At 44.9% G+C, this 27,486-nt stretch overlaps 1 protein-coding gene across 5 annotated transcripts; it reads left to right on the top strand.

The window, feature by feature from the left end:
* The first annotated feature begins 47 nt into the window (after window positions 1-47).
* Window positions 48-25,956, top strand: BTD (biotinidase). Of its 5 annotated transcripts, XM_027581746.2 has the most exons (5): window positions 700-840; window positions 2,520-2,677; window positions 18,256-18,520; window positions 23,234-23,383; window positions 24,496-25,956. In XM_027581746.2, the coding sequence occupies exons 2-5, from the start codon at window positions 2,667-2,669 to the stop codon at window positions 25,666-25,668; spliced, it is 1,599 nt and encodes a 532-aa protein (XP_027437547.1). In that variant the 5' UTR covers window positions 700-840; window positions 2,520-2,666; the 3' UTR covers window positions 25,669-25,956. The 5 variants fall into 5 exon arrangements, with proteins under 5 accessions (XP_027437548.1, XP_027437549.1, XP_027437547.1 ...); XM_027581747.2 differs by lacking the exons at window positions 700-840; window positions 2,520-2,677 and adding an exon at window positions 48-185; XM_027581748.2 differs by lacking the exons at window positions 700-840; window positions 2,520-2,677 and adding an exon at window positions 136-258.
* Window positions 25,957-27,486: the final 1,530 nt, after the last annotated feature.

The raw sequence follows: 27,486 nt of genomic DNA, 5'->3' as shown, positions 1-27,486 counted from the left end.
CGGCGACCCACCGCTTTAAAATAAATAGCGGGAAGGAAAAGGCGGGGCTTAAGTTAGTCGGCTCTCAGGGTAAACACACTCCTTCTCCAATCAGAACCGTGCCCTTTGCCCAGCTCCTGCAGTCGCCGGGTCAGAGCGTCGGAAGAAGGCGGGACTGGAAGGAGTCCGCGGCCTATGCCAAGCAGGTGAGAGGCCAAACCTCGGAGGCCTCTCGCCCCCCTCCAATTACCGTCGGGAGCCGTCCGGCCACCTGCGAAGGCGAGTGGCGCATGCGCATAGTGGGGCAGCGGGAGGGCTAGGAGCGCGAGTGGAAGGGGGCGTGGCGCGCGCGCCCCCCGTTCCCCCTCCTTGCTCTAGGGGTTGAGGGCAGGCTTCGCAAAGGCTGCTGGGGCCCGGGTGGGCTGGGTAGAGCCTAGCGTAGTGCAAAGCTGTCTTTGGGTCGTGTTGTGTTTCTGCGCCGATGGAGTCCTAGACGTTTGCTACGTGCTCTTTGGTTTATACACGCTTTTGTAACTTTGAAGAAGTTTCACAACTATGCAGTTCGTGAAACATAGTAATTAACTAGTGCACGTTAATTAAATCCATAAACGGATGTACTCTTTCCCCAATATTATAGGTGACACCGAATTTATAAGCAAGAGACAGAAAGTAAACTGCTCACACCGTTTCTCAGAATCCCAAACTTGTACTTTTAGGCTACCGGAGAGAAAGAGGAACCCTTGAACCTAGCTATTTTAGCCGGGCGTGAGCTCGCAAGCCTGAGATCAAGACCTGAGCTAGTATCAAGAGTTGGATGTTTAACTAACTGAGCCACCCAGGCGCCCCTGAACCTAGTTAAAAGTAAGACCATTGTTTCCTTTAACTCTTGCTACTCACCCACTCTTCCTCTCCACTCACCCTCCGTTCTTGTCTTTTCCAAAATCAGGGAATGCGGGTTTTCCTAATTCTTAGATTCAGTCCCTGTCGACCAGTCCCTGTAGCTGATAACCTTTTAAAACGCATTTTTGAGGGGCGCCGGGGTGGCTCAAAAATAAGATTAAAAAAAAAAAACACACACACATTTTTGAGGAGAAAAAGATGCTTGCAATGTGTGATTTCTGTGGATGTAGACTCCGAGTCATTAAACCATCTCCATAGCAAAGAATGACTTTAAATTTTTGAGGATTTTGAGTGTTTTAAAGCAAAAAGACAAGTAATATGTGGAAAGTAGAGAGAAGAGGGGAGTGGGTCATGGGTAGAGAAATGAATGAAAAGCATTGGAAGTGAAAGGATTTCTAAGCCCAGGGATTTTCAAACCATAGTCCTGGGCCCCTCCAAAAGGTCTTCCTTTCAGCATTTCAAGCCCTAACCTCCCACCCTAAACAGAAGAGAGTGTAATAGTGGCCTGTCTGGATCTGGGGACTAGCCTGTGTAAGGTAGCCAGCTCATCAAAGAGGGAGATTTCTTTGATGGCTCAGAGTTCCTCTAAAACATAAATGCAAATCTTGCATTCCACTCCAAAGTGTATCCATATTTTAATATAAATATCTTTTTATGAGGTAAAATGAACATGCAATTGAATGTACAGGTCTTAAATGTTAAATAAGTTTTGACAATTGTATATACCTATGTAATCACCACGCAAAATAAAAATGACATTTTAAACTACCTGTCAAATGAAATTGACATTCCAGAAATATGCAAAATGTTCTTTGTGTGGCTTTGGGTAGTCCTGTTCTTTGTCTCCCGTCTCTGTTTGAGAAGCATGGACACCAAGCTCCTCTATCATGTAGTATTGTTTATATTAGTACCTATGTGACAGGCTTGACTCCCATTGCATCAGAATCACTTGGAAAACTTTTTAAAAATACAATTGCTTAGGCCCTACACCGTATTTTCTAAATCAGTGTGTTAGAACAAGTTAGGCACCTATATTTTTTTTTAAAGATTTTTATTTATTCATGAGAGACAGAGAGAGAGAGAGAGGCAGAGGGAGAAGCAGGCTCCAAGGGAGCAGGGAGTCCGATGCGGGACTCGATCCCAGGACTCTGGGTTCATGACCCGAGCCGAAGGCAGACGCTTAACCATCTGAGCCACCCAGGCGCCCCGGCACCTATATTTTTTTAAAGCTGCTACATTATTTTGATTTGCAGCCCATCTTGGAACCACTAGCTCTGTACCCCTGCTAGAGGCATCAGTTAACAATTAAATGTGTGATTTCCTGTTACCAGAGTAATACTGTTGATTAGTTTGGATTTACAGGTTCAAGGCTAGTTTGACATTGGCACCACAGACTGTGTAGATGGTTAGTCAGTTGGTGGGCCTTGTGTCTACTTCTGTGTCAAAAGAATCACAAACAAAAGCACTCTGTGTAAAGTGTGGTGAAAACTGTACTATGAGCTGGAACAAATCCCCTGAATTCACATTAACTGGTTTTGCAAAAAGGTTAAATTTTCAACTGACTGGATTTTGTCCTTTAGCAAAGGGAAAAGTCAATGAGACTGTTTAAACTTGCTTTCACCTTTATATCTTTGGTTCAGAGTGCAGTGTTCCACTGCTCACTTGGTCTGATGATTGAGCAGAAGTGATGACGGTCCTCCTGCCCAGGATTAGCTGGCACTGGGAGCAACTCCTTTCAATCCAACTGTGATTATAGGATCCTTCCGTGATTTATCCAAGGCCCTTCCATGCAGACTTTGTAAGCATTAACCATATTCTTTATGACTTGCGTCGGTGATAGACATGGAATTTTGTTTGTTGGCTGTTTTATTGGAATTTTTTGTTTGCTTTTGTTTATTCATGGAAGGAGGTCAAAGAAGGAATGAGTCTAATTTTTTTTAAAGGACAAGGCTAACATAATGATAATATGCTCTCTAAACAGGAGAGCCAGCCATCAAAGTGTACAACTAAAGTAACTTGAGTCTGTTGAGAGGAACAGGGAGAGAGAGTCAACATCCCTTACATTAGGGAGGGCCTGTGTTTCCTCCAGCCACCTGGGGTTTTTGGAGGAGGTCTGTTTAGATGTTAATCCACTATATCAGGAGGGAGTTTATCAGCCTCATTAGTAGCCAGACACATTCTGCAAGAGGTCCTTAGATCGGGTCCTGATTTAGGGCCATTCAAGGCTGAACATAGGGTACCTCAGTTCGGTTTGCCTTGTTTCCTACCAGAAGAGATCTGGTAGATCATATTGAGGCCATACAGTGTTAGAAAAGAAGATCAGTTCTTTCTTAAATTTTGCAATCCTGAATTGTTTCCAATGGGTTAAAAGGCATACCATGGGAAAGTCCTTGGGAACCGAAGAAGCCTAGAGAAGGTCCGTTATCAAAAATCGCTCCTGACTCCTGGGTAGTGTCCCACGCAGGATATGTCAGGGGTTCTGGGTGTCTAAGTGACTGGAGGCATCCCTCCAACAAAATCACCATTGATCACCATGCCTGCTGTAAAGTAAAGGCCCCATAGGAGGGATTGCCTGTGTTCCCTTGCTTCCCCATTGCATTCTAGACTACAAGTGGATGCCAGTGAATTGACCAAAATACCATGCCCTGCCGTGCTGTGAAGAACCTGCCATTTCTAACCCATGGAAAACACCAGAAAAGTTTTACAAGGGGAAATTACCCAATTTAGTAACTTCAGTAGCTAGTAGGGAACATTGATGAAAAACAGTAAAACAGAAATCCATCATGATCTAAGCAACATTCCAACACATGTAGTCCCCCTTATAGCCAACTGCCCTAGGAAATGGTCCCCAGTGGGATTTTGATTCAATCGGGTACTAGTTTTGGCCAGCTCTAAGTGCAAGTCTCGTGGCCTGAAGCGGCTAGACCCCGAGATGTGAAGGGGATCACGTTAGACCAATGAGGAAGAAACCTCACATGGGAGTCTTAAGATTGGCAGGCATCCTCGTGACTTAGGCGCTCCCAAGCCTGAGGACAGGAATAAAGAGAGGGCCTCAAGTTTCTGGGTCTTACTACCATTCTGGCTGGGGTACTAACTTCCAGCCAAAAGGCAGGCTTTTCCCTCCCCAAAGAGTCGCCAGGGGCTAGAGGATTGCAGCCTGAGCAATTGACGTGAAAGCGTTCGAGTAAGAGCCAGCACACTCCTTGAAAAGGCTCTGAAATGAAAGTAAAGGCAAGAGAAGAGGAATTACTCTATTCTTCAAGTTTGCACTGAGGCTCAGAGTTCCGATGAAAAGACTCAAGCCCCACATTGGGCGCCGAAGTGATGAAATTTGGAAGAGTTTTGGGTCCAAGAGCGAATAGCTAAGAATTCTTGACACGTTTTTGGTGCAAGTGATTTTATGAAAGCATGGGGACAGGACCCGTGGGCTGGGAGAGCCGCCGCGGGGTTGTGAGGAGTGGCTGATTATATACTTTTAAGTTTGAGGGGGCGGGCGGGGTAGAGATAAAGTAAGTTCCTAAGGAATTTTGAAGCAAGGCTTTTGGGACCTTGGGGGAGGGGCTAGCTGCTGTTAAGATAAAGTTATTTTTAGTCTTTAATAAAACATAAACATGAAGGCATTAGGGCGGCCATGAGTCACTTGAGGAGGGTCACACTGTGCATGTCTCAGGGATCTATCAGTGGGCTGCAAGCTGTACAAAGATTTAATCTAATTTAAGCTGCATTTCTCTTGCCTTTGTGCTCATGGGCTTCTAAAGGTTGTAGTAACTCCTGAGGCCCCCAAATTAGGATAGTATGTTTTAATTTCGGTAAACTAACAAGGACGCTAAAAATCCTTGTGATTATTTAAAACACATAACACCAGCTGCACCAGTGAGAAATTATCTCACAAACCTATTTTATCAAGATGGAAAGTGGTTATCAAATGAAGAAATGAATTAGGGTTATTTGTGATATATTATAGAATGGCTGAAAAGAAAAGAAAATTGGCTGAAATAAAAGAAGATAAAACTGAAACCAAGTATCTTAAATACCATCAAAAGGCAAGCAACAATAACAAAAAAGGGAAATCTATGTAGAACACTATTTTTAAAACCAACATCGAAAACTGTACAGCAGGAAATGTGCTGGAAGAAATACATTAACATGAACAGCAGAAAATAAAATATATAATAAAATGGTTCTTTGAGTAAAATAGGTTAAATTGATTTTGTTTGCCTCTGGCTAAATTTATGGACTGCAAAGTACCAAAGCTCAGAAATAGGCTTGAAGCAAAACCAGTGGAAAGCAGTTTTATTATTGAGGTGTCAGGGTCAGGTTGAAGTCCTCTTCGCAGGGGCCTTGGCGCTGGGAGTTTTTCCCAGTTGTCCTGTGACCTAGAGAAAGTTTGGGTTTCTGCCCTTGACTTGGACGGGCAAGCACCTTTGCTCCGCATTTTAGTGGCCAGCCAGACCCAGAGCTGGATCCGGAAGCACCCCCAGGAAACTGAAGAAACATTATGTCCCTCTTTTAGCCTATCCATTGTGTGTTTGGTTGTGGTTTTGTTTTTGTTTTTGTTTTTTTAAATTTAAATTTAGGGTAGTTTGGCATCAATAATCATTAGATCACTAAGAAACATGTTTACTTCGTGTAAAGTGCACCAGAGATGGTACAACTGTATGTCATGCTATGAGGACATGAGAGATTTATCTGAAAGGGCTTAGAAACTGTTCTCTAGTATTTCTCCATATGATAGAATGCCACACTGCCGGGCGGCCCATGGGAGAGGGGGCAGCAGCTCTCAGCTAGGAAACATGGTACCCGTGGTTAAATGTGTCTGTTTTCGTGTTTCTTCTGTGTGGCCATTAGCCTTCATTACAGCCGCTTCCTTTAGCTTTTTAAATTGTACCAAACATGATCCATTTGCTGTGTCAGCAAAACAAAGAATCCACTCTAGGGCAGAATCTCTGACTGATTCCCAGGGTTCTGAGTTGAACTGCTGGGGTGTAACCCAGGTGAGGGACAGCTTCATGAGGAAGAGCTTAAACTCTTAAACTTTCTGTATCATAACCTTTGAGCTCTTTGGAGCTTACCTGTGATTTATTGTTTTATTCACTTTAAAATGTATCTATATTTAACATTTATGACATTTTTCAGACACATGAATAGGAACAGGGATTGATACATACATATGTACCCAGCCCTGAGCTTAAGAAATACGTTAAAAAGGGGCGCCTGGGTGGCTCAGTTGGTTAAGCGTCTGCCTTCGGCTCAGGTCATGTCCTGGGATCAAGCCCCACATTGGGCTCCCTGCTCAGTGGAAAGTCTGCTTCTCCCTCTCCCTCTACCTCTCTCCCCACTCCTGCTCTCTAGCTCTCTCTCTCAAATAAATAAACAAATCTTTTTATAAAAACCTCCCCAAATATCCATTGTCCATTATGGTATAGTTCATTCTCATCCATAATGTCACCTCTGACATATATCAAGTTTCCATATATATATGGTCTGTCTCTGGAATCTGCTGTTTTTATATCCCAACACCAATCCTACATATCTTAATTTCTATATTTTTTAAAATAAGTCTTATGTTGGTAGGACAGTCCTTCTACTTTGTTCTTTTGAAACCGTCTTGTCTATTGTAATTAGTGTCCTATGCTGCTATAACAGATAACCACAAACTTAAATTAAAACAACATAAATTTATTATCTTACAGTTCATAGTTTAGAAGTCTGAAATGGGTCTCCCTGGGATAATATTAAAGTATCGTCAGGATTGCATTCCTTTCTGGAGGCCTTAAGAGAGAATCCGTGTCTTGTTCCTTCTAGCCTCTAGAGGCTTCCCACATTCTTGGCTCCATTTTCAAGGGGAGCAATATCAGGCCAAAACCTGTCTGTTTCTCCTTCTTATACTTCTTTCACTCATAAAGACACTGGTGATTGCATTGAGCCTAACCACATAATCCAGGATAATCTCTCCATTTTATAGTCAGCTCTTTAGCAACTTTAATTCTCCTTTGCCATGTAACCCAATGTACATGTTCTGGGGATTAGGATGTGAACATCTTTTTTTTTTTTTTTAAGATAGGACATTTTTTTAAAAGATATTATTTATTTATTTGACAGAGAGAGAGCACAAGCAGGGGGAGCGGCAGGCAGAGGCAGAGGGAGAAGCAGGCTTCCTGCTGAGCAAGGAGCCCGATGTGAGGCTCGATCCCCGGACCCTGGGATCATGACCCGAGCTGAAGGCAGACACTTAACTGACTGAGCCACCCAGGTGCCCCAGGATGTGAACATCTTTAAAGGGCCATTATTCTGCCTACCAGCTCTATTCTTGGCCTTATTCTCTTTCATACATATTATAGAATCAGTTTATCAAGTTCCATGAAATACTCCTTGGGATTTCAAATGGAATTATATTGAATTTGTAGATTAATTTGGATAGAACAATGTCTTTATATTATTGAGTCTTTATATTATTTGAGTCTATGCCATAAACATATCTCTCCATTTATTTTATTCTTCTTTAATGTCTTTCCATAAAAATATTTCATTATACTTATTCTATTTATTCCTAAGTACCTTGCTTTTTATTTATTTGCATCTTCTAGTTTTAGGGGGCCTCTGTATTAGAATGCAATTAATTTTCATATGTTGGTCTTAAATCTAAGTATTTTACTGTATTTTCTTATTAATTTGCTTATAGAGTCTCTTGGGTTTCTTTGTAGATAATCGTATCATCAGTGAAAGTTTGGTTTTCTGGTATTTTATCTGGCAAAACTTGATCTTACTCAAGGTGGTGACACAGCATTTTTATTGTATTTATTTATTTGAGAGAGAGAGAGCGCGCACAAGCAGGGATGCAGGATAAACAGGTTCCCTGATAAGCTGGGAGCCTGATGTGGGGTGCGATCCCAGGACCCCAGCATCATGACCTGAGCTGGAGGCAGACGCTTAACCAACCGAGCCACCCAGGCGCCCAGTAATGCAGCATTCTTGCCAGCCTTCCTTGTAGCTGGGAGCGCTCCTGAGTCCCTTGGGGGCCAGAGCAGTTTAAATGAAGTCACTGGGCAGGGCTTTGGGGAAAGCTGATTGTTCTGACAGATACCCTTAGTTCTTCCCCCAGCGTCAGCCTAGTGGACTTGGGTATTGGAGTTGGGGTAGTCTCATAGAGAGCCTGTGCCTCGGACTGTGAACTTCACAAGTTCACAGGATGGCGAGAGGAGGCCTGAGGTGGGTATTTGCCCTTCGTCGGGGCTAGTAAGGCTCTGATACAACCTTAATTGGTTAGCTCAGGTGAAACGGTTTCTCTTGAGGGCAGGCCGTGTGAAGAACAGAATGCTCTCGCTACTTTCCCCTTCTCCCTGCCAGAAACATGAGATTTCTTCCCAGTGCTCACCGTGAGAACCTAGTAGAGCTCCTGGAGGAAAAACTCACCAAAGCCTGGCCCTCCTGAAGTGTTTACCTCTCCGGCTGGTCCACCCGGAGCCTCCAAAGTTTGTCAGTTACAGTTTAAGTTTCCCTGGGCTAGTCCTTGTCCCCAGGGAGGTCGCTGCTCCAGTTAAGTGGTGATCCTCTGCGTCCACCTGTCTGTCTCTCTCATTTTGACCTCAGTTCTCTGAAATCATTAAGACTTTTTGGTTTTCAGTTCGTTCAGGTTTTGACTTATTAATAATAGGACGGCTACTGCTAGGCTCCTTGCCAGACTATACACCGGAAGTCTCAGCTGTCTGTGTTTTTTCCTCATGTTTTTCATTTATTGGCAAAACAGGGTAACGTTGAAGAAAACATTTTAAATCCCCATAAGATGACCTGCCATGCTTTCGTTAATTCACATTCTTTTCCAGTCTTTGTTCACATGTGTACGTTTTATTTAGCTATTCTCATTGTAAATATAGAAACATTTTTGTTATGTTTATTTAGCACATTTTAAATATAGTCCATCATCAGAGTCTTCATTACTGTCTTTTCAGTGTTTGCTTAATGTTCCACCTGGTTTATATACATTAATATTCATAACTTTGTTCATATTGAATATTGTTTGTTTCCAACTTTCACCTGTTGGGAGTCATTCTTCCGTTTTAGCTGGCGTCCATTTATTGAACACTAAGTACTTTGCATCAGATATTTTCTTTTTTTTTTTTAAGATCTTATTTATTTATTTGACAGAGAGTGAGAGAGGGAACACAAGCAGTGTAGCGGGGGTACGGGAGAGGGAGAAGCAGGCTCCCCACTGAGCAGGGAGCCTGATGCAGGGCTCGATCCCAGGACCCTGGGATCATGACCTGAGTTGAAAGCAGACACTTAATGACTGAGCCACCCAGGTGCCCCTACATCAGATATTTTCATTTCTGACTTAGAGATGAAGAAACGGAAGCTTAGTTATCACAAATAACCTACTCAAGGTTATGAAATGAGTAAATCAGAGCCAGGATTTGAACTTGGATATGTTGAAACTCAAAAGCTTGTATTCTTTACTTCCATGATATGCTGTCATTTCAACTAACTTGTTTTTGGAATAACTCCTAAGATCAAGTTCCAGAAGTAGACTTTACAGAAAAGTAATTCACAAGAGGAATTGTCAAACTTTTTTTTCCCCCAGTAAAAAATTGCTATTCATTATCACTTTACTAGTTTACCTTAATTTTTTTCAAATTTAATACCTTGGAATAGTACCAGTTAATGTTTATTTTGTACATAAGTTTAAAATCTTTCAGTGTTTGTTTATGATTGTTTTCTTCTCATTTAAATGTGTTCCTGTTCATCGCCTGTTTATAACTGTTGTCTTGATGTTTATATTTCCATATAAATTTTTGTCAATCTGTTTCTTCTATTATGTTAATTGAGCTTCAAATTTTAGAAAGTGGTTTAATCAAGTATCTGATATCAGATTCTAATTTATGCCAGTTTTCCTATCATTCAATAGTTAACTCTTGAGTTTGAGTTCATTTTTGTATATGGCCTAAGATGTTTAAACTTAATTCCAAATTGCTTGTAATTCAGGGCGCCTGGGTGGCTCAGTCGGTTAACCATCTGCCTTTGGCTCAGGTCATGATCCCAGCGTCCTGGGATTGAGTCCCACATCGGGCTCCTTGCTCAGGAGGGAACCTGCTTCTCCCTCTCCCACTCTTCTCTAAAATAAATAAATAAAATCTTTTTTAAAAACTGCTTGTAATTCAGTCATCCCAATGTCACGTATTCAATCAAATGCTTCCTCCCATTGTTTTGAGTGCAGTAACATAAAAAGAATGTAGGCTTTTGGACAAAATCAATTTGGGTTAAATCCGCGCTCTGGATATTGGTCCCCTTCAAGTTTAGGAGTAATCTCTTTCCGAAGAAGTGCTAGACTCTTCTTCTCTGCTTTGCCTCTAGTGCTGAGGAATGTAGCACCAGCGAATCATGGAAGAGTCTGAGACCTTCCCATCCAACTCCACACTTCCGCCAGCCTCAGAAAGCCCTGCGCTTGGAAGACTTGGACCCTCATGCCAAGTAAAGCTGCAGGACATAGGAGGGCCAGTCGGAGGTCTGCCCTCCAGCAGGTCTGGAGGGCATAGGGCAACGGGACTTGGGTTAGTAACCAGGATGCAGCTGTGGCCGGGCTGGGACCTTTGCCAGAGGCACACATGTAATTACCGATCTAACCAAAGCAGAAGAAAACAAACCCCCTCGGTGCCTCCAGGAAGAGAGAGAAAGGTGGAGATGCTGACCATTTCTCTATACCTTTGCCATACCATGGGTGGAGAAGACAGCCAAGTTAGTGAATAGGCTAGAAGGTCACTGTCATTCTTGATTGTGCACTGCCCTGTAACTGAATACCACTGACCACCCGCCTATGCTGAGGGTCACCCACACGTTCCCACCGTGTCGTGTCAAGAGTACCCTCTAGGGGCGCCTGGGTGGCTCAGTTGTTATGCGGCTGCCTTCGGCTCAGGTCATGGTCCCAGGGTCCTGGGATGGAGCCCCGCATCGGGCTCTCTGCTCCTCGGGAAGCCTGCTTCTCCCTCTCCCACTCCCCCTGCTTGTGTTCCCTCTCTCGCTGTGTCTCTCTCTGTCAAATAAATAAAGAAAATCTTTAAAACAACAACAACAACAACAAAAAGAGTATCCTCTCTAGATACTCAGGACCCATAGCATTTGGACCCATTTGCCTGCCTTTTGCTTTCTCTCTTGGTGATCTTCACTGTGCCTCCTCCAAATATATACTTCCTGGCTTCTCCGCAGGAGAAAGTAAGTGGACTTTGGCATGTTTTTGTCTAGTGCTGTGTTTTGCTTTCGCTTTTTGTTGTTCTTGTTGTCTCTTTCACATTTCCTACTATCATTCATTTTCAGTGTTTCCAGGCTATTTTATGAAGGATTGTTCTTTTGCCCTGGGGAACGTGGTTCCCTGGCTGTAGTACTCCTCCCGTTGTTCTTTATGGTCTGCATCCAGGGCATCGCCACCATCGTGTTGGTCCTGGGATCTGGTTTTTCACTGCTGAGCACTGGCATCTAAGAGCACAGGGGAGATGGACTTATGGTGATGTTTCACCTGCTCCAGCCTTAGAGATGTGTCCAGACACTTAATGATCACAAAGAGCCTTTCCATTGCCCACATTCCTGAGCACATATCCCTGGAAAAATTTGACCTGTGGTTTTGGGACATCATGTTTTCCATGCACTGGGTGTGTTTCTCCTAGATGTCCAGCCTTCAGGTCTTCATGGTCTAGAAGGTGGTTCCTCCAATGACTCTAGTTTCCAACAAGGAAATGGTTCTCCATTTTCCAAGGGCTTTGAAAAACAATGCCATGCTGACAGTCATTGAGGCTTATTTCAGAGAAATTGATGATCATTCTTGGAGGATGAAGAAGGGGAAGCCTCACTGGAAGCTATAAATACTCCAGAAGAGCCTCAGAGTGGCTGCAAGTGGCCCTGTCATCCTTTTCTCTGAAGACTGACTAGCAGCGGAGGAAGCCTTCTCTGGCTCTTTCCTTGCTCCCCGGTCAAACTTGGGACCACAGTTTAAGACTTCCATCCTCAGTGATTCAGTTTTGACCCCTAAGGATTTCAGATAACATTTTTGAGAAGGAAACCGACATATTTTTATGGAACATAGGAGATTTTTCAGATTACCTATGTATTTATCTATAAATGTATAATTTAAATGTAGAGATGGCTTCTCTATTTATATTACAAAATATCTATGTGTTGCCCTTGTTTTATTCTTTTAAAATCAGGACCTTTATTTAAACAAAGGAGAACCAGTAACAACCTGGTTCTATGATGATGTTCCTGTTAAGGCTCAGGACAAGCACTGAATCCTTTAGCTGACATGGACCTAATTGTTTGGGGGAGGTTTTTTTCCCTTGGTTTGAGCATTTAAATACTTTGCTGCTTATTCTCACTAAATATGATGGAAACACTTGGAAATCAGCCCAAACTCTATCCGCCCTATTGGGGAGGCACCCGGGAAATAAAGGTGATGGTTCAGACTCATGTCTTTGATGTGAGGAAAAGATAGGAGTCAGAATATGGGATCTCTGTGCCTTTAACTTCTAGCCCAGCGACATTCCGAGTGTGACCCCATGCTGGGAGGATCAGTATCAGCATCAGCTAGGAATTTGTTAGAAAATGCAGATTCTCAGGCCTCGTCCTACACCGGCTGAATCAAAACTTCTGGGCATGGGGGCATAGGGATCTGTGGGGGCCAGCCCTCCAGGTTGACTCTGAAGGCATGCTCACATTCGAGAGCTCCCTGCTGTGGTCTGACCACCTGGAATCTCCCCTGTGAGTGCTACTGTGAATCTCTTATTTCTGCCACAGCTAAACTGAAGTCTGCCCAGTGGTCTTTGAAGGTTTGACGGATAAATGGCCCCAGTTCTTCAACATGTGCTGGGAGGGCTGGACCAGGAGCCAGGGGACCTGGTTTCCACTCTATTTTCACTACTAACTAGTGCTGGAGTTTTCCCTCACCATGAGAATAGAACTTTACTATTTGCTTTTGTTGCTTTATGCAACAGGAAAATAAACTGAAATAATGGATGTTAAAATGATTTGAAAATGTTAGCATGTAACATGTAAAATGCAATGTGGCGTCGATATGAAATGTTGTCCTTATAGATCCCTTAACTCGGCTAGATTTCCCCGTTCGTTGTGCTGCCTGTCACTTTGTGGATGGGCTATGTCACTCTGCACATCCAGTCACACCCTGTGGAGTGTACCACTGTGAGAGAAGAAATCGCAACAAATTTAGAACTTGTGAATACAGAAGATGCCCTAGGTCCTGGGAGCATGGCAAATAAAAAACAGCTTTCATGAGGCCCACATCTGGGAAAATCTGTTTTTTTTTGTTTGTTTTTCCACTGTAAAAGAGATAGATGAAGTGTTATAAATGAAAAGGAGAAGGAACGGAGGAAAAACACTGTCCATTTACTGCTTAAGAATCACTTTGCTCTGTGTTACTGAAGAGCAAACCGACCTGGGCTGATGATCCTCAGTTTGTCCACACGGTGGCAGTGGTGCACCTGTAGACTCGGTCTCCGCTGGGACTCTTTCTGTCCGCCCAAGAAAATGAAAAATGTATTGCATGAAGCACTGAGTGCTATACGAAAACAATGAATCATGGAACACTACATCAAAAACTAATGATGTACTGTATGGTGATTAACATAACATAATAAAATTAAATTAAATTAAAAAAAAAGAAAGCGCCTTCTTGCATTAAACACCTGGGCATTTCAGGGAGAAGTTTTATTTGACTTAAATTATGAAGGTATTTCCCATTTGAGGAAAAGAGAGATGATTTATAGTTAGGTTCAAGTGTCATTATCCTTCAGTTGCTCGTTTGGTGTCCTAAGATAAACTAGTCATTGAGACAGAAATAGGCCCTCATCAAAGGTCTGGTCCAAAGTTACACTTCTGTACGTCACTCTCTTTTTTTAAAACAATAGGTGGAATTTTTTAAAAAGTGAAATCACAACTTAGCAGGTCAGTTCAGAGGACCGGGTAATTTATTCGCTGTTTTGAGTTCAGGTTGACTCTTGATGTCATCATCACTTGCCACTTCCAAGTGTTTACACTTGACATTTCCGACGGAGCCATCACAAGTCTTGTCAGTGGATACGTTTGCATGAAACTGTCCGAGCTAAAACCGCTGTGGGGCTTCCCATTCCAGGGGCCAGTCGTGGATGAGCTCACGACTAGCAGCGGCAGATGGGGAGAACCAGAAAACAAGAGGCTTTCTAGGAAATAAAAGGTCTCTTTGGGGATTTCTTTAAATTCAGATTCTGTAAATTAGGTGGAGATGGGACATTATCTCTCCTTATGTAAAAGAATGTAGACAAGGATTATCACAACCTTCATGAGAATAAATTTTAAACCAGTTGGAACCTTACAGTGTCTTTGGGGGCATTCTGTCAGATACACACAGAAACATGGACCGTGCTGGTTCCTTAACGACTTGGCAGGCCCTTCCAGCTTTGTTGCACAGGATATGCCATTTCCTTTGCTGACTTTTCCTGCCTCCTTTCCCAGTCATGGGACTGTTATTCTCCCTGACAAGTAAGGAATGACAAGATCTTTTATAAAAATGATCAATAGTTCTATATATAAATTTCTAAATGTGTATGCCTGCCTCTGAAATTATCTTATTAAGAGCATCTTAATAATAATCCTTTCATTTTATTGCAAAAGATACTATTGTAATAATATGGCAAGGAAGAAAATACAGCTAGTTATCAAGATGAATCACTTAGCAGGGTGGAAATAAAAGTTCACATGTATAAAAATAACTGGTGATTGACATGTTACCAAATTTCCACAAAATAGATTGCCATGTAATTTAGACTTTGATTTCTTTTTCTCACCAATCACAAGAATCTCCCTGATCAGGATTAGGGTCAGAGGAATATTTTTCATGGGGAAATGAGAAGCGGGGGCTTCTCGGGAGCAGTTAAAAGATCAAGATGCTTGCTTAAAGATGTCACTCCAGCAAATCTCTCCCCACCCTGTCAATGAGTTCCTGCCTCCCGGATCATGCCTACTGGCATGCTGTAAGGTCTGTGGCTTCTCCTCTGCGTGAAGTGGGGAGTCACTGGACGACTTTGAGCAGAGGAGTGTCATGATTGACTTACACTTAAACTGGGTCTCCTGGGCTGTTCCAGCAGGAGGAGAATGGAGAGGACGGGGCAACTGCAGGGAGGTGTGAGAGACCAGGGAGTGGGGCCTGCTGTTTCTCTCTCTGACTTCCTTTTTTGCTGCCTTCCTCTGCCCTGGGCTCCAGCCCGCTGCTCTCCTTGCTGTTTCTTGAAGCCACTCAGCAAGTGCCCACTTGGACCTTCTGACCCAGCCGTTCTCTCTGCCTGGAACACTCCCCCCAGGCATCCACATGGCCTCCTCTCCCACCTTTGGCAGACCTCACTGAGGCCTTTTGTGACCCTCCTGTTTAAAATTGTCCCCCACCTAGGCCAGGCCCTCCCTGGCCCCTTCCCTGCCTTTATTTCTCCTCTGCACTTGCTGCCATCTGACATCCTAGGGATTGATTGGATTGTGGCTCGTCTCCCCATCCATCCTGAGGGGGGGCTAGCTGAGGAAGGGCCGGCTTGTTCAGGGCTGTACCCCTGACATCTCTACCTGTGTCTGGCTCACAGTCGGGTGTGCCATGGATGTCTGAAGTGAGCACCCTCCAGGCTCTGCTCTTTCCTGGCAGGGGGATTCAGGGCACCCCGTGGGCCCGTGCCCCCATAACAGAGGGTTGTGGTGAGCAGAGTGGACCAAGCAGGGTATGGAGGCACATTGTCACCTAGATGGGGCCTTCACGCCAGGCTGTCCTGCAGTTTGACCTTGCCCGTCAAACGCCCTCCAATGGAAGAGGGTGTGTATCTACCTTTTGAGGCTGAGCATACACCTCTACTCACCATTTTGTTTATGGTCCAGGTCCTGGCCAGCTCTAAAGAGAGATCTGTTGCTGGGTTTCCAAGAACACCAGGACTTCCAGAACCTTCTTGTTCCCAGGGAGCCCCCACACCCCAGCCCACCTGTGCTTTCTGTTGTGAGCCAGCCCCTGGTAACCCCTGGAAACCAGGTCTGGATGATGATGTCCTGCCCCATGAAAACTGCCCCCCCCCCACCTGGTATGCCCTTCGAAGTCCCTGCCTTGGGCCTTGTTTGTTTTTTTCTGAGACATTTGTGCAGTGCCAAATAAAGAGGGAAAGCCAGCATTAGCCAATTTGGTTCAATTGGCTGCTATTTCCCCACTCTTCAGGAAGGGCAAACTGTTGTAGCTATTTTTATTATAATTACTCCCTCTCTCCTAGCTCATTAAGCTTGCTTCTTTCAAGCCTGAATACCTGGTAGAATCTGCCTAACCTCCTATTATCAACCCACCTTTGTTCATACACAAATGATTGCCATTTACAGCTCTCCTACCAGGCACCTTTTGTAAATAATCTAAATTTTAGTTTCTCAAAACAGAAAGAAATGTGGTATGTTGCTGGCTCCAGTTTCCTGGTTTCACTACGTGGCAGGTCCTGAGACGTTAAACACATGTCCTCTGTCCCCAAGTGAATGGGAGACACACTGCTCTTAGTTGAGAACGGGGACGCTCTGGGCCCCAGGAACTCCTGACCTGGCTCCACCGGGCACTGGTTCGTACCACGCTCCCCACCCCCAGCCTCAGTCTCCCCACCTCTTAGTGAGGCCATGGCCTAATACTTGAGAAATACAGGGAATGTGTCTTTGAACATGAACTCCCCCCCCAGGCCACGCCCCATTATCATCATTATGGAGCCAGAGGGGGAATGGATACTAGATTTCGAGACCGTTAAAATTATTCCTTGCTGGTCTTCAGAGGCAAATAAGAGAGCTTATCAATTATACTTTTGTTTCTTACTCAAAAACTCATGACTGCTTACTCAAAGGCGCCTTGTTCTAATCTTCAGACATTGTCCAGTGTCCCAGATGAATGGCAGCAAGTCCCGGGGTTTGGTATGTGGTGCACTTTTTCCCTGGGGCGAGAAGTAACAGCGTGAGTGAGGCAGGCAGGATGGGCCCTCCTCTGCCTGAGAAGCGTTTGCTTTTGCAAGGATCCCGACTGAGCATCCCTCGTCCTTGTTCTGTTGTTGAAAATACTTGTGGCTATTTTTGTTTCTGGAACTTTTAAGAGCAAAATAAGAGGAAATGTGCGGCCTGGAGAGTTTGGTTTTAAAATGCAAACATGGGAGTTATGAGTCAGACTTGGACAGGGTGTCGCTGTCTTTTTAAAAGGCAGTGATAGGATTCCTTGATTCGTCTCTGTTATCTTCATGTTTAATCCGGATTCCTAGGCATTTGGTCAGCCCCAGAACCTCTCCACAGAGCAAGTGGCCCGGCCTTGGCACAGCCCCTGGAGAATCTGCATGTCGGGGGGAGGGCATCTAGCCGGGAGGCCAGGCTGCTTTTCAAGGTGGAATTGGACTATTCGCTGTAACACACAACTATTAGAAATAAAAACTCCTGTTCTTGGGAAAAACGGCACGCAGAAGTGTCATTGTCAGTGTCCTAATTTACTTCTAATCTCTTATGGTAGCACCTACAAAGCGGAATTTACTTTCTAGAAAAGTCTGGTATGTTTTCTAAAAAATACTAGCTCATTTTCTAGAAAATTGCATTTTATCACTGCAGAAGGATTTTATTTCCAAGCGATTAGGCTTTGGAGCAAGAGTTCTGGAATTGCAGACGGAGGTTGGGAAGGTGATGATGTGCACTGATAACTGTAAATTCAGGGAGGAGGAAAAAAGTGCTTTGATTGGGAGACTTCTTTTTACCTTCCCATAACAGAGAGTAGATCCTGGCATTTAAGTAGAAGTCAGCAGCTTCTCTGCACCAAATAAAGAATGCTGTGCTAAGAAGGACTTACCCTTTATATTCATTACTGACCAAAGAAAGGCTGGGAGATTTTTAATCCATGGGATTTTTATGGCCAGGAAAGCCAAGCTGTGTTATCGGGATCACAACGATCAGAGCTGTAGATGGCCGACATGCTTGTGTATACAGAGGGCAGGTGGTGGGAGGTGGACTATGTCCCAGAATTACGTAAAATAAACACAGTAATCATTCTTGCCTAAAACTTCAGTGCGTGGCTAGGAAGGTGAGTGGTAATGTGCTGGCATCTTACTGAACCCTGGGTAAGAAAATCGTGGCAAACACTGGGTCTGTTTTGGAAACCTTCTAAAACCAGACTCACACCGCGAGCCATTTTAAATGTAGCTCGCTACATGTTTGGAGAGAAACACATACTCTTTTATTAGGCACATGAAACAAATCTTTGAGCTGCCGTATCAGGCGGGTAGGTTTAATGGCTGGGACTAATAAATCACAGCTGCAAAAGTTACATTCTTGGCAGGATTCTTTACTCAGCTGTTTTCCCCTTGCCTCCTTACGTTCCAGATTTATGGTCTGCGTTATGTCTGGGGCCGGCCTCCAGCTTGCTCTTTTCCTCTGCGGCTGTTACGTGGTTGCCCTGGGAGTCCACGCCGAGGAGCCCCGCGTGGCCGGTCACCATGAGGCTGAACACTACATGGCCGCCGTGTACGAGCACCAGTCAATCTTGACTCCCGACCCTCTGGCTCTCTTGAGCCGCCAGCAGGCCTTGGAGCTGATGAACCAGAACCTCGACATCTATGAACAGCAAGTGATGATCGCAGCCCAAAAGGCAAGAAATGTTCTGGGGTGGACTCCCACCGGCTTGTCTAGTAGAACAGGGCCCCTCGGTCGGTGGTTCCTGCAGCCCCTCTGGAAAATTAGTGCAGCTGGTAAAGCGGAGCAGGAGTAGTCAGTTGGCCAGGGGCTCGTGACTCAGTGGTCCATGCACCAGCTGGGGCGCCAGCCCTCGGGAGCCTGTGAGAAGTGCAGAATTTGGGTACCGCCCCCGACCTGCTGAGTCAATCCATCCATCGACATTATACCCCAGGTGCTGCTTTTCACCTCATGTCTGAGAAGCCCGGAGAAGATCCCTGGTTCTCGATGTGGCTGTGCAGAGAGGGATTGCTTGCCCAGTGGGTGCCGGGGTCTCATACCTGCAGAATCGGGTGAGGGGTGGGGGAGGTGGTTGTGGGCTGGGCACTGGGGTTTTTTTTAAGGCTCTCCAGTGGATTCCCATGCACAGAAAAATCTGGAAACTACCAGGCATGAGGGTCTGTGATGCTCTCTGAGGCACTGAAAATGGTAAGCATCTGCAGGACTGCTGTTTGCCACCTTCAGATTATTTGGGGCTTGTTTCTGGTCCCTGTTCTAGACCACGAACAGGCTGAGAACTCAGTGCAGACATAACGGAGATGGACAAAGGGCGGTCGGTGCCAGCCTTTGTGAAGGCTTCCTGCTTGGCCCACACGCACCATTCCCGCCAGGAAGGGTGGGGCGCAGGGGGAAATGTGGGTGCCAGATGTGACCGCAAGAAAGTGCCCTGTTGGGAAACCCATAACCAAAGGGAAGTTTGGACTCTCACCTGGTGGTGGGGAGCCCAAGCGCTGCTTCATGAGGAGGCCCTGCCCTGCCTGACAGGAGGTAAAGCCCATGTGAGCACAACCTCCCTCGTCCGTGAGCCTCGAGGCCAGAACAGGTGAGGCTAGCAGGCCCGGCCCCAAGCAGTCCTGTCTTTGTTTAGGGCGGTCAGGGTTGCCGAGACAGCCACTCTCTAGTGCTGCATTTAAAAATTCTAACCCATTGTGTGTGTGTGTGTAAAATTATAAGCTATTTTTTAAAAATATACACACTTATAAAACTAATATTGGAAGAGAACTTAAAGACCTGGTCCAGCTGCTTCTGATGGGAGACACTCTCTTGTTCAAAGCCCCACATCCAGTATCTCCTTGAACGCCTTCTGTAGCCCAGCACTCACTGTCTCATGAGAGAGTGGGGACTTGTGTTCAATGAACAGTCGGCCTCCCTGCAGCTGCCTCCCATCCTTCTGTCCTCCGGGCTAAACAGAGCCGACTGAGGGCCTTACTGCGGTGTACCTGTCTTCCTCAGATTTGAGGACGGCCGTCATGGCCCAGTCCCCCACCCCCAAACCCGGCATCTCTCCCCCAGGCTACATAGCCCTTCCACCAAAGACTTTCCAGATTCTCTGTGTGCCCAGAGCTGTGGAAACTTCTCCCTAGCCTGTCTGACGAGGGCAGGGTGCAGGAGGTCTAGCACCGTTCCCGTGTGAGACGTTGTCCCCAGAGAACTGTTGGTAGACACCTCTCATTGTGGATTCATAAGGCATTTGCTGTCCACTCACACCCCCGAGCCTTTTTCACACACACAGACACACATGCTGCCAATTACCATCCTGTACTTACGAAGTTCATGTCTTTAACCCGAGCGCCTGACTTCACATTTCTGCTGTGAAATGTCATCATTCCAGCCTGTCGGGCTATTTGGGGATCTTTACTGACATCCTACCTATCAGTTGCCTTCACGTCATTCACACATTTGATACACACCTCACTGATGTCTTCGCTGAAGTCAGTGTAAAAAAATCCCAGGCTGTGTCCTCAGACCTCTGGATGACACAGATCCACTCCAGAGCATTCCGTGCAGAGGAGGTTGCTTGCACAGCACTGAAACATCAACCTCCTCTTGCTTCTCCATCCTGTCCATAAGACCGTTGTAAGACATTTGCAAATGCCGTACCAAGCCCCAGAGACCGCGACTGTAGTATTTCCCTGCCTTTCGATAACCTGCCCCCGAAGGAAACCTATGCCATGTTCTTGTTGAACCCAGGCCGGCTGCAAGTCATCGTCCCTTCTCTGTGTGTGGTCCAAGGGCCGGGATGAAGCTGTTGATCTGATCATTTTTAGTGCTTACAGATAGCTCGGCTCCCTTGCGTGGTTATATGTGTTACAGCAACTTCTGAGACACACTGATGCCAAGCATGTGTCAAACGCTTATATCAAACTTGCTGGAAGACAGGAGTTCCTGAACAAGCCAACAGAAGTATTTCTCTCTTCGTAGAGATATTTCTGGGGAAGGACAAGAGTCCAACTTAAGATATTAGGCTGGTCAGTCACCTGGATTGGTGGCAAGCTTAATGAGTTCTTGATCTCATCGAGGTCTTTCAGAAAATTGCTCATTTATCAGGAGTGCTAATTGCTTTCTAGATGGAGTGGTAATCACATCAGACCCAAAGTTCTGCCCTGGCTCAGGTTTGGTTCCTCTTCTCATTCCTGGAAAATACGTATTCAGGAAATGCAATTTAACCTTAGTATTAATCTAATATGTATACATAATTTAAGTGCTATTGTCCAAGGGAACCATTCAGTGTTCTCAGAGTTTTGTTTTCAATAAAGGAAAACATTTGTCCAAGTATAATTTTCAAAAAGTTAAAAACATGACTCTAATACAAATATAGGGTGGCCATGGGTCAAAGCTGTCATTTAACTCATTGATTAATAAAGAAATCAGTAAGATGGTAAAGCTGGTCAAAAGAGCATTTGAGGAACAGAAGTATATTAGTCAAATGAATGTTGAAATGAATTTGTGAATCAATACAAAACTGGCTAAAATCCTACAGGGCAATGCAATTATCATCTTTGAGGTGATCTTCTATTAAATAACAAAGCCAAACAGTGATACATTCACTAGATAAATAATCCTTGAGCCTGGTAAACAGTACCCTAGCGTATGTTAGAAAGGCAGACGTCTTCATCTTGCTTTATTTCCCAGTTTGCAAAGACTTTGCTTTACAAGGTGCTGTAAGATGACCAATCTCACAGTCTCCTGGACGGAGTATTTACTTGGATCATCTCTCTGGAAAGCTGTTTGGCAGTGTAAAGAACTGAAAACTCTCCATATCCTTGAGCCAGTATTTTCACTTATAAGACTTCATTCTAAAGAAATAATCAGAGACCCAAAGACTTGTGAACAACCCTCATTCAGTGTTTTGAGCCCCCTGAATGCAGACGGTCACCAAAATTTGGGAACGATACAGACAGATGTCCACTGATAAAGGATGAATTGGGGTGGCCTCTTAAATAGAATGTGCCCATTGCAAATGATATTTCTGAAGGTACCTGTGTAGTCTTGACATAGATTCTAGGTAGCGAGAAAAGTCAAGATGGAAAACATGTCTTGTTTTATTATTTATAAGTACTTACAATCTCAATTATACAGAGAAAAAATGAAAAACTAAGCTAATATTAACTAATATTTTGTTTTCTGAGTTTCCTACAGTTAAACTTTCGAAGCTTTTTTAACCAGAAAAAATATAAAGTTTGCAGTGCATTCCAGAAATAAGTGACTCAAATTGCCTCTCATTTTAGATTATTCATACCTTCTCTGCCTTCCTCCTCCACCTTTCACATTGACATTTTAAGCTGTAAGCGGAGAGCAGCAGGGGAAGGCGGCCCTGATGATGAGAGCTGAGGGCACCCCACTTGTTTGGATTTCATTACGTTACTGCAGATGTCACAGGTGCCCCGGGCTATCACAGTCAGGGAGCCTAGGGTGTCTCCAGGTGTGGGACAAAGCCTGTGCGGTTGTTAGAATTCTGAAGGGAGCCTCCTCATCCCCAGTTGGAGAACTGCAAGTCAGAGCAAATCCTTATTTCTAGGCCGAAATCAACATACTAGACTTATACCCACCAGCCCAGTGGGTCCTAAACTTGGCTGCACATTAGAGTCACTGGGGAGGGTCCCCTGGGTGGCTCCATTGGTTAAGTATCCAACTGAGGTCATGATCTCAGGGTCGTGAGATCCGAGCCCTGCATTGGGCTCCCTGTTCAGCGTGGAGTTTGCTTGGAATTCTTTCTCTCCCTCAGCCTCTGCCCCTCCCCCTGCTCTCTCTCTCTCTCTCTCTCTCTCTCAAAATAAATAAATAAAAGCTTAAAAAAAGGAAAGAATCACCTGGGGACCTTTTGACAGTCAAATGAAGCAGACTTTTTAGGAGTGGGACCCAGCATCGCCCCTGAACAGTGTTTTATTCAGAAGGGCCCCATCCGATTAAGATGCACAATGAGTGGAAACCACGGGACCGGAGACACCCCCTCTGTGACGAAGCCCAGAATCGGAGGCCTTTGAACTGTGTCCCATCCTCCCCTGCACTATCAGGAACTCCACAGCCCTCCTGACCTGCTGCTTGGCAAATGCCCGCTTTCTGCTCCCTTTTCACTCATTCCCTCCTTCCCTGACACGACCTCAGGCACAGCTAATGGTTGTTTCTAAAGCCCTCTCTGTGTTCCCTCACCATTAGGCCAAGTGAGACAGCTTCCCTGAGACTAAGATCCCTGAGGAGAGTCCAGCCGCCCTCTTTATAGCTCTGGTTCCTGGCACAGAACAGCTGCTTGATGGCTGTCAGACGAGTGAACGAAAGAGTGAACAAATCAAAGGAGGGGGGCTTCCTGTTCTTTGATAACATGTGATACTTTGATGTGTTTGACTTACAGGGCGTACAGATTATAGTGTTTCCAGAAGATGGCATTCATGGATTCAACTTTACAAGAACATCTGTTTACCCATTCTTGGACTTCATGCCATCTCCCCGGTTGGTCAGGTGGAACCCATGCCTGGAGCCCCGCCGATTCAATGACACAGAGGTACGTGAGGGCCCCAGCCATCCTCCTCAGTAGGCTGAAGGCATGAAGAGATAAGTCAAGCCGGGGGCCAAAAGCCAAGCATGTTAAGTGAAACTGAAAGATCCTAGGATCCTAAAACGGAAAGCCAGACTCCCCAAACTCCCTGCGTTACATATTCATTCAGTTAAAGAATGTCTGGTACTATGGGGCCTTTGCTCATCTCTGGATTGTTCTATTAATTACACAAGAAATACATGAATATATGCTTAGAACACAAACGAGTCACATCAGAAGTAAAAAAAAAAAAAAAATCAAAGCCCATCTTCACACACACCCCACCCATCACCCTACTTCTCTTCCTACAGAAACTGCCATCAGCAGTTTGATGTGCATCCAACTATATTCTTTTCTACACATTTTGTATTGACATCCTCTTTTTTAGCATGCTATATGCCTTTTTAAAAACTCTTGCTATTATGTTGCAATGAATATCCTTGTACACATATTTTCGTATGTCCAAGTTTTTTTTTTAAGATTTTATTTATTTATTTGAGAGAGAGAGAATGAGAGATAGAGAGCACAAGAGGGAAGAGGGTCAGAGGGAGAAGCAGACTCCCTGCTGAGCAGGGAGCCCGATGTGGGACTCGATCCAGGGACTCCAGGATCATGATCTGAGCCGAAGGCAGTCGCTAGAAATGGAATTTCTCAGCTACAGAATATGCACATTTTAAATTATTTTGAAGAGTACCAAGTTCCCTTTCAAAAGATCTCTATTTCACTTTACTTCCCTAGTAATAGTCTGAGTGCCTGTTTTCCCACCTTTTGGTCAATGCAAGATAGAATAATCTTTTGAATTTTTGCCAATCTTATGAAGGTTCAAAGTGATATCTCATTATCTTAATTTGCATTTCGTCATTACTAATCTGGTTGAGTATCTTCTCAGATGTTCATATTTGTTCTTCTGTGAATCACCTCTTCAATCCTGTGCACACTTTTTGCAGTGTTTTTTTTTTTACTGATTTATGATAGCCATTTACATATTATAGACAATACAGGTACTTTTCTATTTTAAGATTATAAGACAAAGGCAGGATTTAAAAAATTCATTTATTTATACTGTTTTTTTTCTTTAGGTCCTCCAGCGCCTGAGTTGTATGGCCATCAAGGGAGATATGTTTGTGGTGGCCAATCTAGGGACAAAGCAGCCTTGTCATAGAAACGACCCAGGGTGCCCAAAGGATGGAAGATACCAGTTTAACACGAATGTCGTGTTCAGCAATAATGGAACCCTTGTTGAGCGCTACCGCAAACACAACCTCTACTTTGAGGCAGCTTTTGATGCTCCTCTCAAAGTGGATCATAGCATCTTTGATACCCCCTTTGCTGGCAAATTTGGCATCTTCACCTGCTTTGATATATTGTTCTTTGACCCTGCCATTAGTCTCCTCAGAGACTCTGAGGTGAAGCACATCGTGTACCCGACTGCCTGGATGAACCAGCTCCCACTATTGGCAGCCATTCAGATTCAGAGAGCTTTTGCCATTGCTTTTGGCATCAACTTTCTAGCCGCTAACATCCACCACCCATCTCTGGGGATGACCGGAAGTGGTATACACAGCCCTCTGAAGTCCTTTTGGCACCATGACATGGAAGACTCTGGAGGTCATCTTATAATTGCACAAGTAGCCAAAAATCCAGTGGGTCTCATTGGTACAGAGAATGCCACGGAGAAAATGGACCCATCCCAGAGTAAGTTTTTAGAACTCTTGGCAGGTGATCCATACTGTGAAAAGGATGCTAAGGAAGTCCACTGTGATGGAGCTACTGAATGGAACATGAACGCTCCTCCCACATTTCACTCTGAGATGATGTATGACCATTTTACCCTGGTCCCTGTGTGGGGAAGGGAAGGCTACCTCCGTGTCTGTGCAAATGGCCTCTGCTGTCATTTGCTTTACCAGAGGCCCACTTTGTCCAAGGAGCTGTATGCCCTGGGGGTCTTTGATGGTCTTCACACTGTGCATGGCACTTACTACGTTCAAGCTTGTGCCCTGGTCAAGTGTGGGGGTCTTGGCTTTGACACCTGTGGGCAGGAGATCACAGAGGCCACAGGGAGATTTGAGTTTCACCTGTGGGGGAACTTCAGTACTTCCTATGTCTTTCCTCTGCTTCTTACCTCAGGGATGACCCTGGAAACCCCTGATCAGTTTGGCTGGGAGAGTGACTACTCTTTCCTGAGGAAAAGGGGGCTGTCTTCTGGCCTGGTGACGGCAGCTCTGTACGGGCGGCTGTATGAGAGGGACTAGGGCGGTGTGGGGTGGGCGGCCCTGCACTTGCCCAGGCTGCAGCTCACAAGCCCTGGCACCACGTCTCTGGCCCAGAGCCCATTGTGGAGCTGTGGGATGAAGGAGGAGAGGCTGATTCCCCCAGTGTCTCTTCCTCTCCCATGTGAATTAATGAATCTTTTCTGGTATTCTCTGCTCACATTTATCATTTCCAAGCCATGTCTTCCTCTGGCAAATCTCTCATTTCACAATTGGTTTTAAGAGCTAAAACAAAAATAAATGTCACTTTATATTTTACACATCCACAAAGCGGTGGGTCTTGGGTGTGCTTTCCTCGTTCTTGTTGTCGATCAAGAGACACGTGGGACATACAAGTATCTCAAGCCTCAAACACTGTCTAAGGTAAGAAACAAACTCTCAGAGCCAGAGCTGTATTAGAAATGGCTGCGTGGGCCCTTTTCCGTTCTGGATGAGCAGAATTCTATCCAGATGAAATGGTAATGCCAGAGCTATCAGCAACATCAGAAATGTGGATCTTGAAGCAGCTTTTAAAAATAGAAGGGAAGTTTTCCTTCCATCTGTCTTTCTGTCAATAAATGGAATGTGTCAGGCAGGACTCATAATAACTGGAAAGAAAGAGCACAGTGCCCGAGAGAGAGAGAGAGAGAGAGAGAGAGAGAGAGAGAAAGCACGAGAGGGAGGAGGCTGGAAAGAAGTGCTGAAGAGGGGCAGCAGTGGGAAAGTAGGAGTAAGAGGATTCTTTCTGTGCAACGTGTCTCATGCAGGGATTCCAGGAACCTTAATAAATCATGCTAACTTCCGGCAAGAGCCTTCCAGTTGCCCAACTGTGCGGGCTGGAATGATGTGGGTGTGATTCCATGCGCAGTCCCCAGAGGGCCTGCCCTGCGAGAGAGGCATCCCACCTCTTGAAGAAAAGTTGCAAGAACTGCCATGGAGGTCGGCCCACTGTCATTCATTCATTTAGTCACGCAACAGGTGTTTTCGGAGAGCCCACCAGGTACAGAGCAAGGCCCTGCCACAGTATGAGTTCCAGATACAAAACCATATAATCAGTGAGGGAAGACATTTTTAGGCCACTAATTTTTTTTTCTTTTGTGCTTGATTTTTTTTTTTTAAAGATTTTATTTATTTGAGAGACAGCACAAGGGGGGGTGGGGGGAGGGGCAGAGGGAGAGGGAGAAGCAGACTCCCCGCTGAGCAGGGAGCACAACGTGGGGCTCCATCCCAGGGCCCTGGGATCATGTCTAGGCCACTAATTTCTGTATTATTTGTATCCAACATTTCAAAGTCATTTTGACTCAATGCCTAGTAACTATTTCAGATGATTTTTAAGTGGGAAAATAGATAATTTTTAAAGAAGATGGATAATTAGCCTGCTGTGATTTGCCCCTTCCATGTCGTGGCCAGTTTCCTCCTTTAATTAGGTGTTTAAAGCAGTCTGTGCATATATATAATATACAAAGTAAGAAATGGGACTCCTTCCGCATCCCCCTGCAGTGTGGCCTTCTAGACCCCTTTTCTGGCTTTCAAGCAGGCTAATAAAGAGCACAGACCCTGGACTCGAGACAGTCCAGGTTCACTTCCTCCGTCTCACTGTTTACTCTTCACTGCATAGGCTTTGGACAATTTATTTAAACCCCGTCACACCACAATCTTCTCATTCATAGAATGTGTACCGAATAATCCATGTGGGAATGATCCAAATAAGCGAAACCCCTGCTGACTCACTGCTCACTCACAAAGGTTTGGAATGAGTCACTCTTCAGGGAATAAGCAGGAAGAACTCAGAATTTCTGAGGAAGCCCTGGGAAGTCCCGT

Source organism: Zalophus californianus, chromosome 1, assembly GCF_009762305.2.
Source record: "Zalophus californianus isolate mZalCal1 chromosome 1, mZalCal1.pri.v2, whole genome shotgun sequence".
Taxonomy (NCBI): Eukaryota; Metazoa; Chordata; class Mammalia; order Carnivora; family Otariidae; genus Zalophus; species Zalophus californianus.
The sequence above is the reverse complement of the archived record's forward strand: the minus strand, read 5'-3'. Positions and strand labels throughout refer to the sequence as shown.

Excerpts from the sequence above, each read along its gene's own strand:
- BTD (XM_027581747.2), top strand. Across the intron at positions 18,521-23,233 it reads TGATGATCGCAGCCCAAAAG|GGCGTACAGATTATAGTGTT; the intron begins GCAAGAAATGTT and ends TTTGACTTACAG. Across the intron at positions 23,384-24,495 it reads GCCGATTCAATGACACAGAG|GTCCTCCAGCGCCTGAGTTG; the intron begins GTACGTGAGGGC and ends TTTTTTCTTTAG.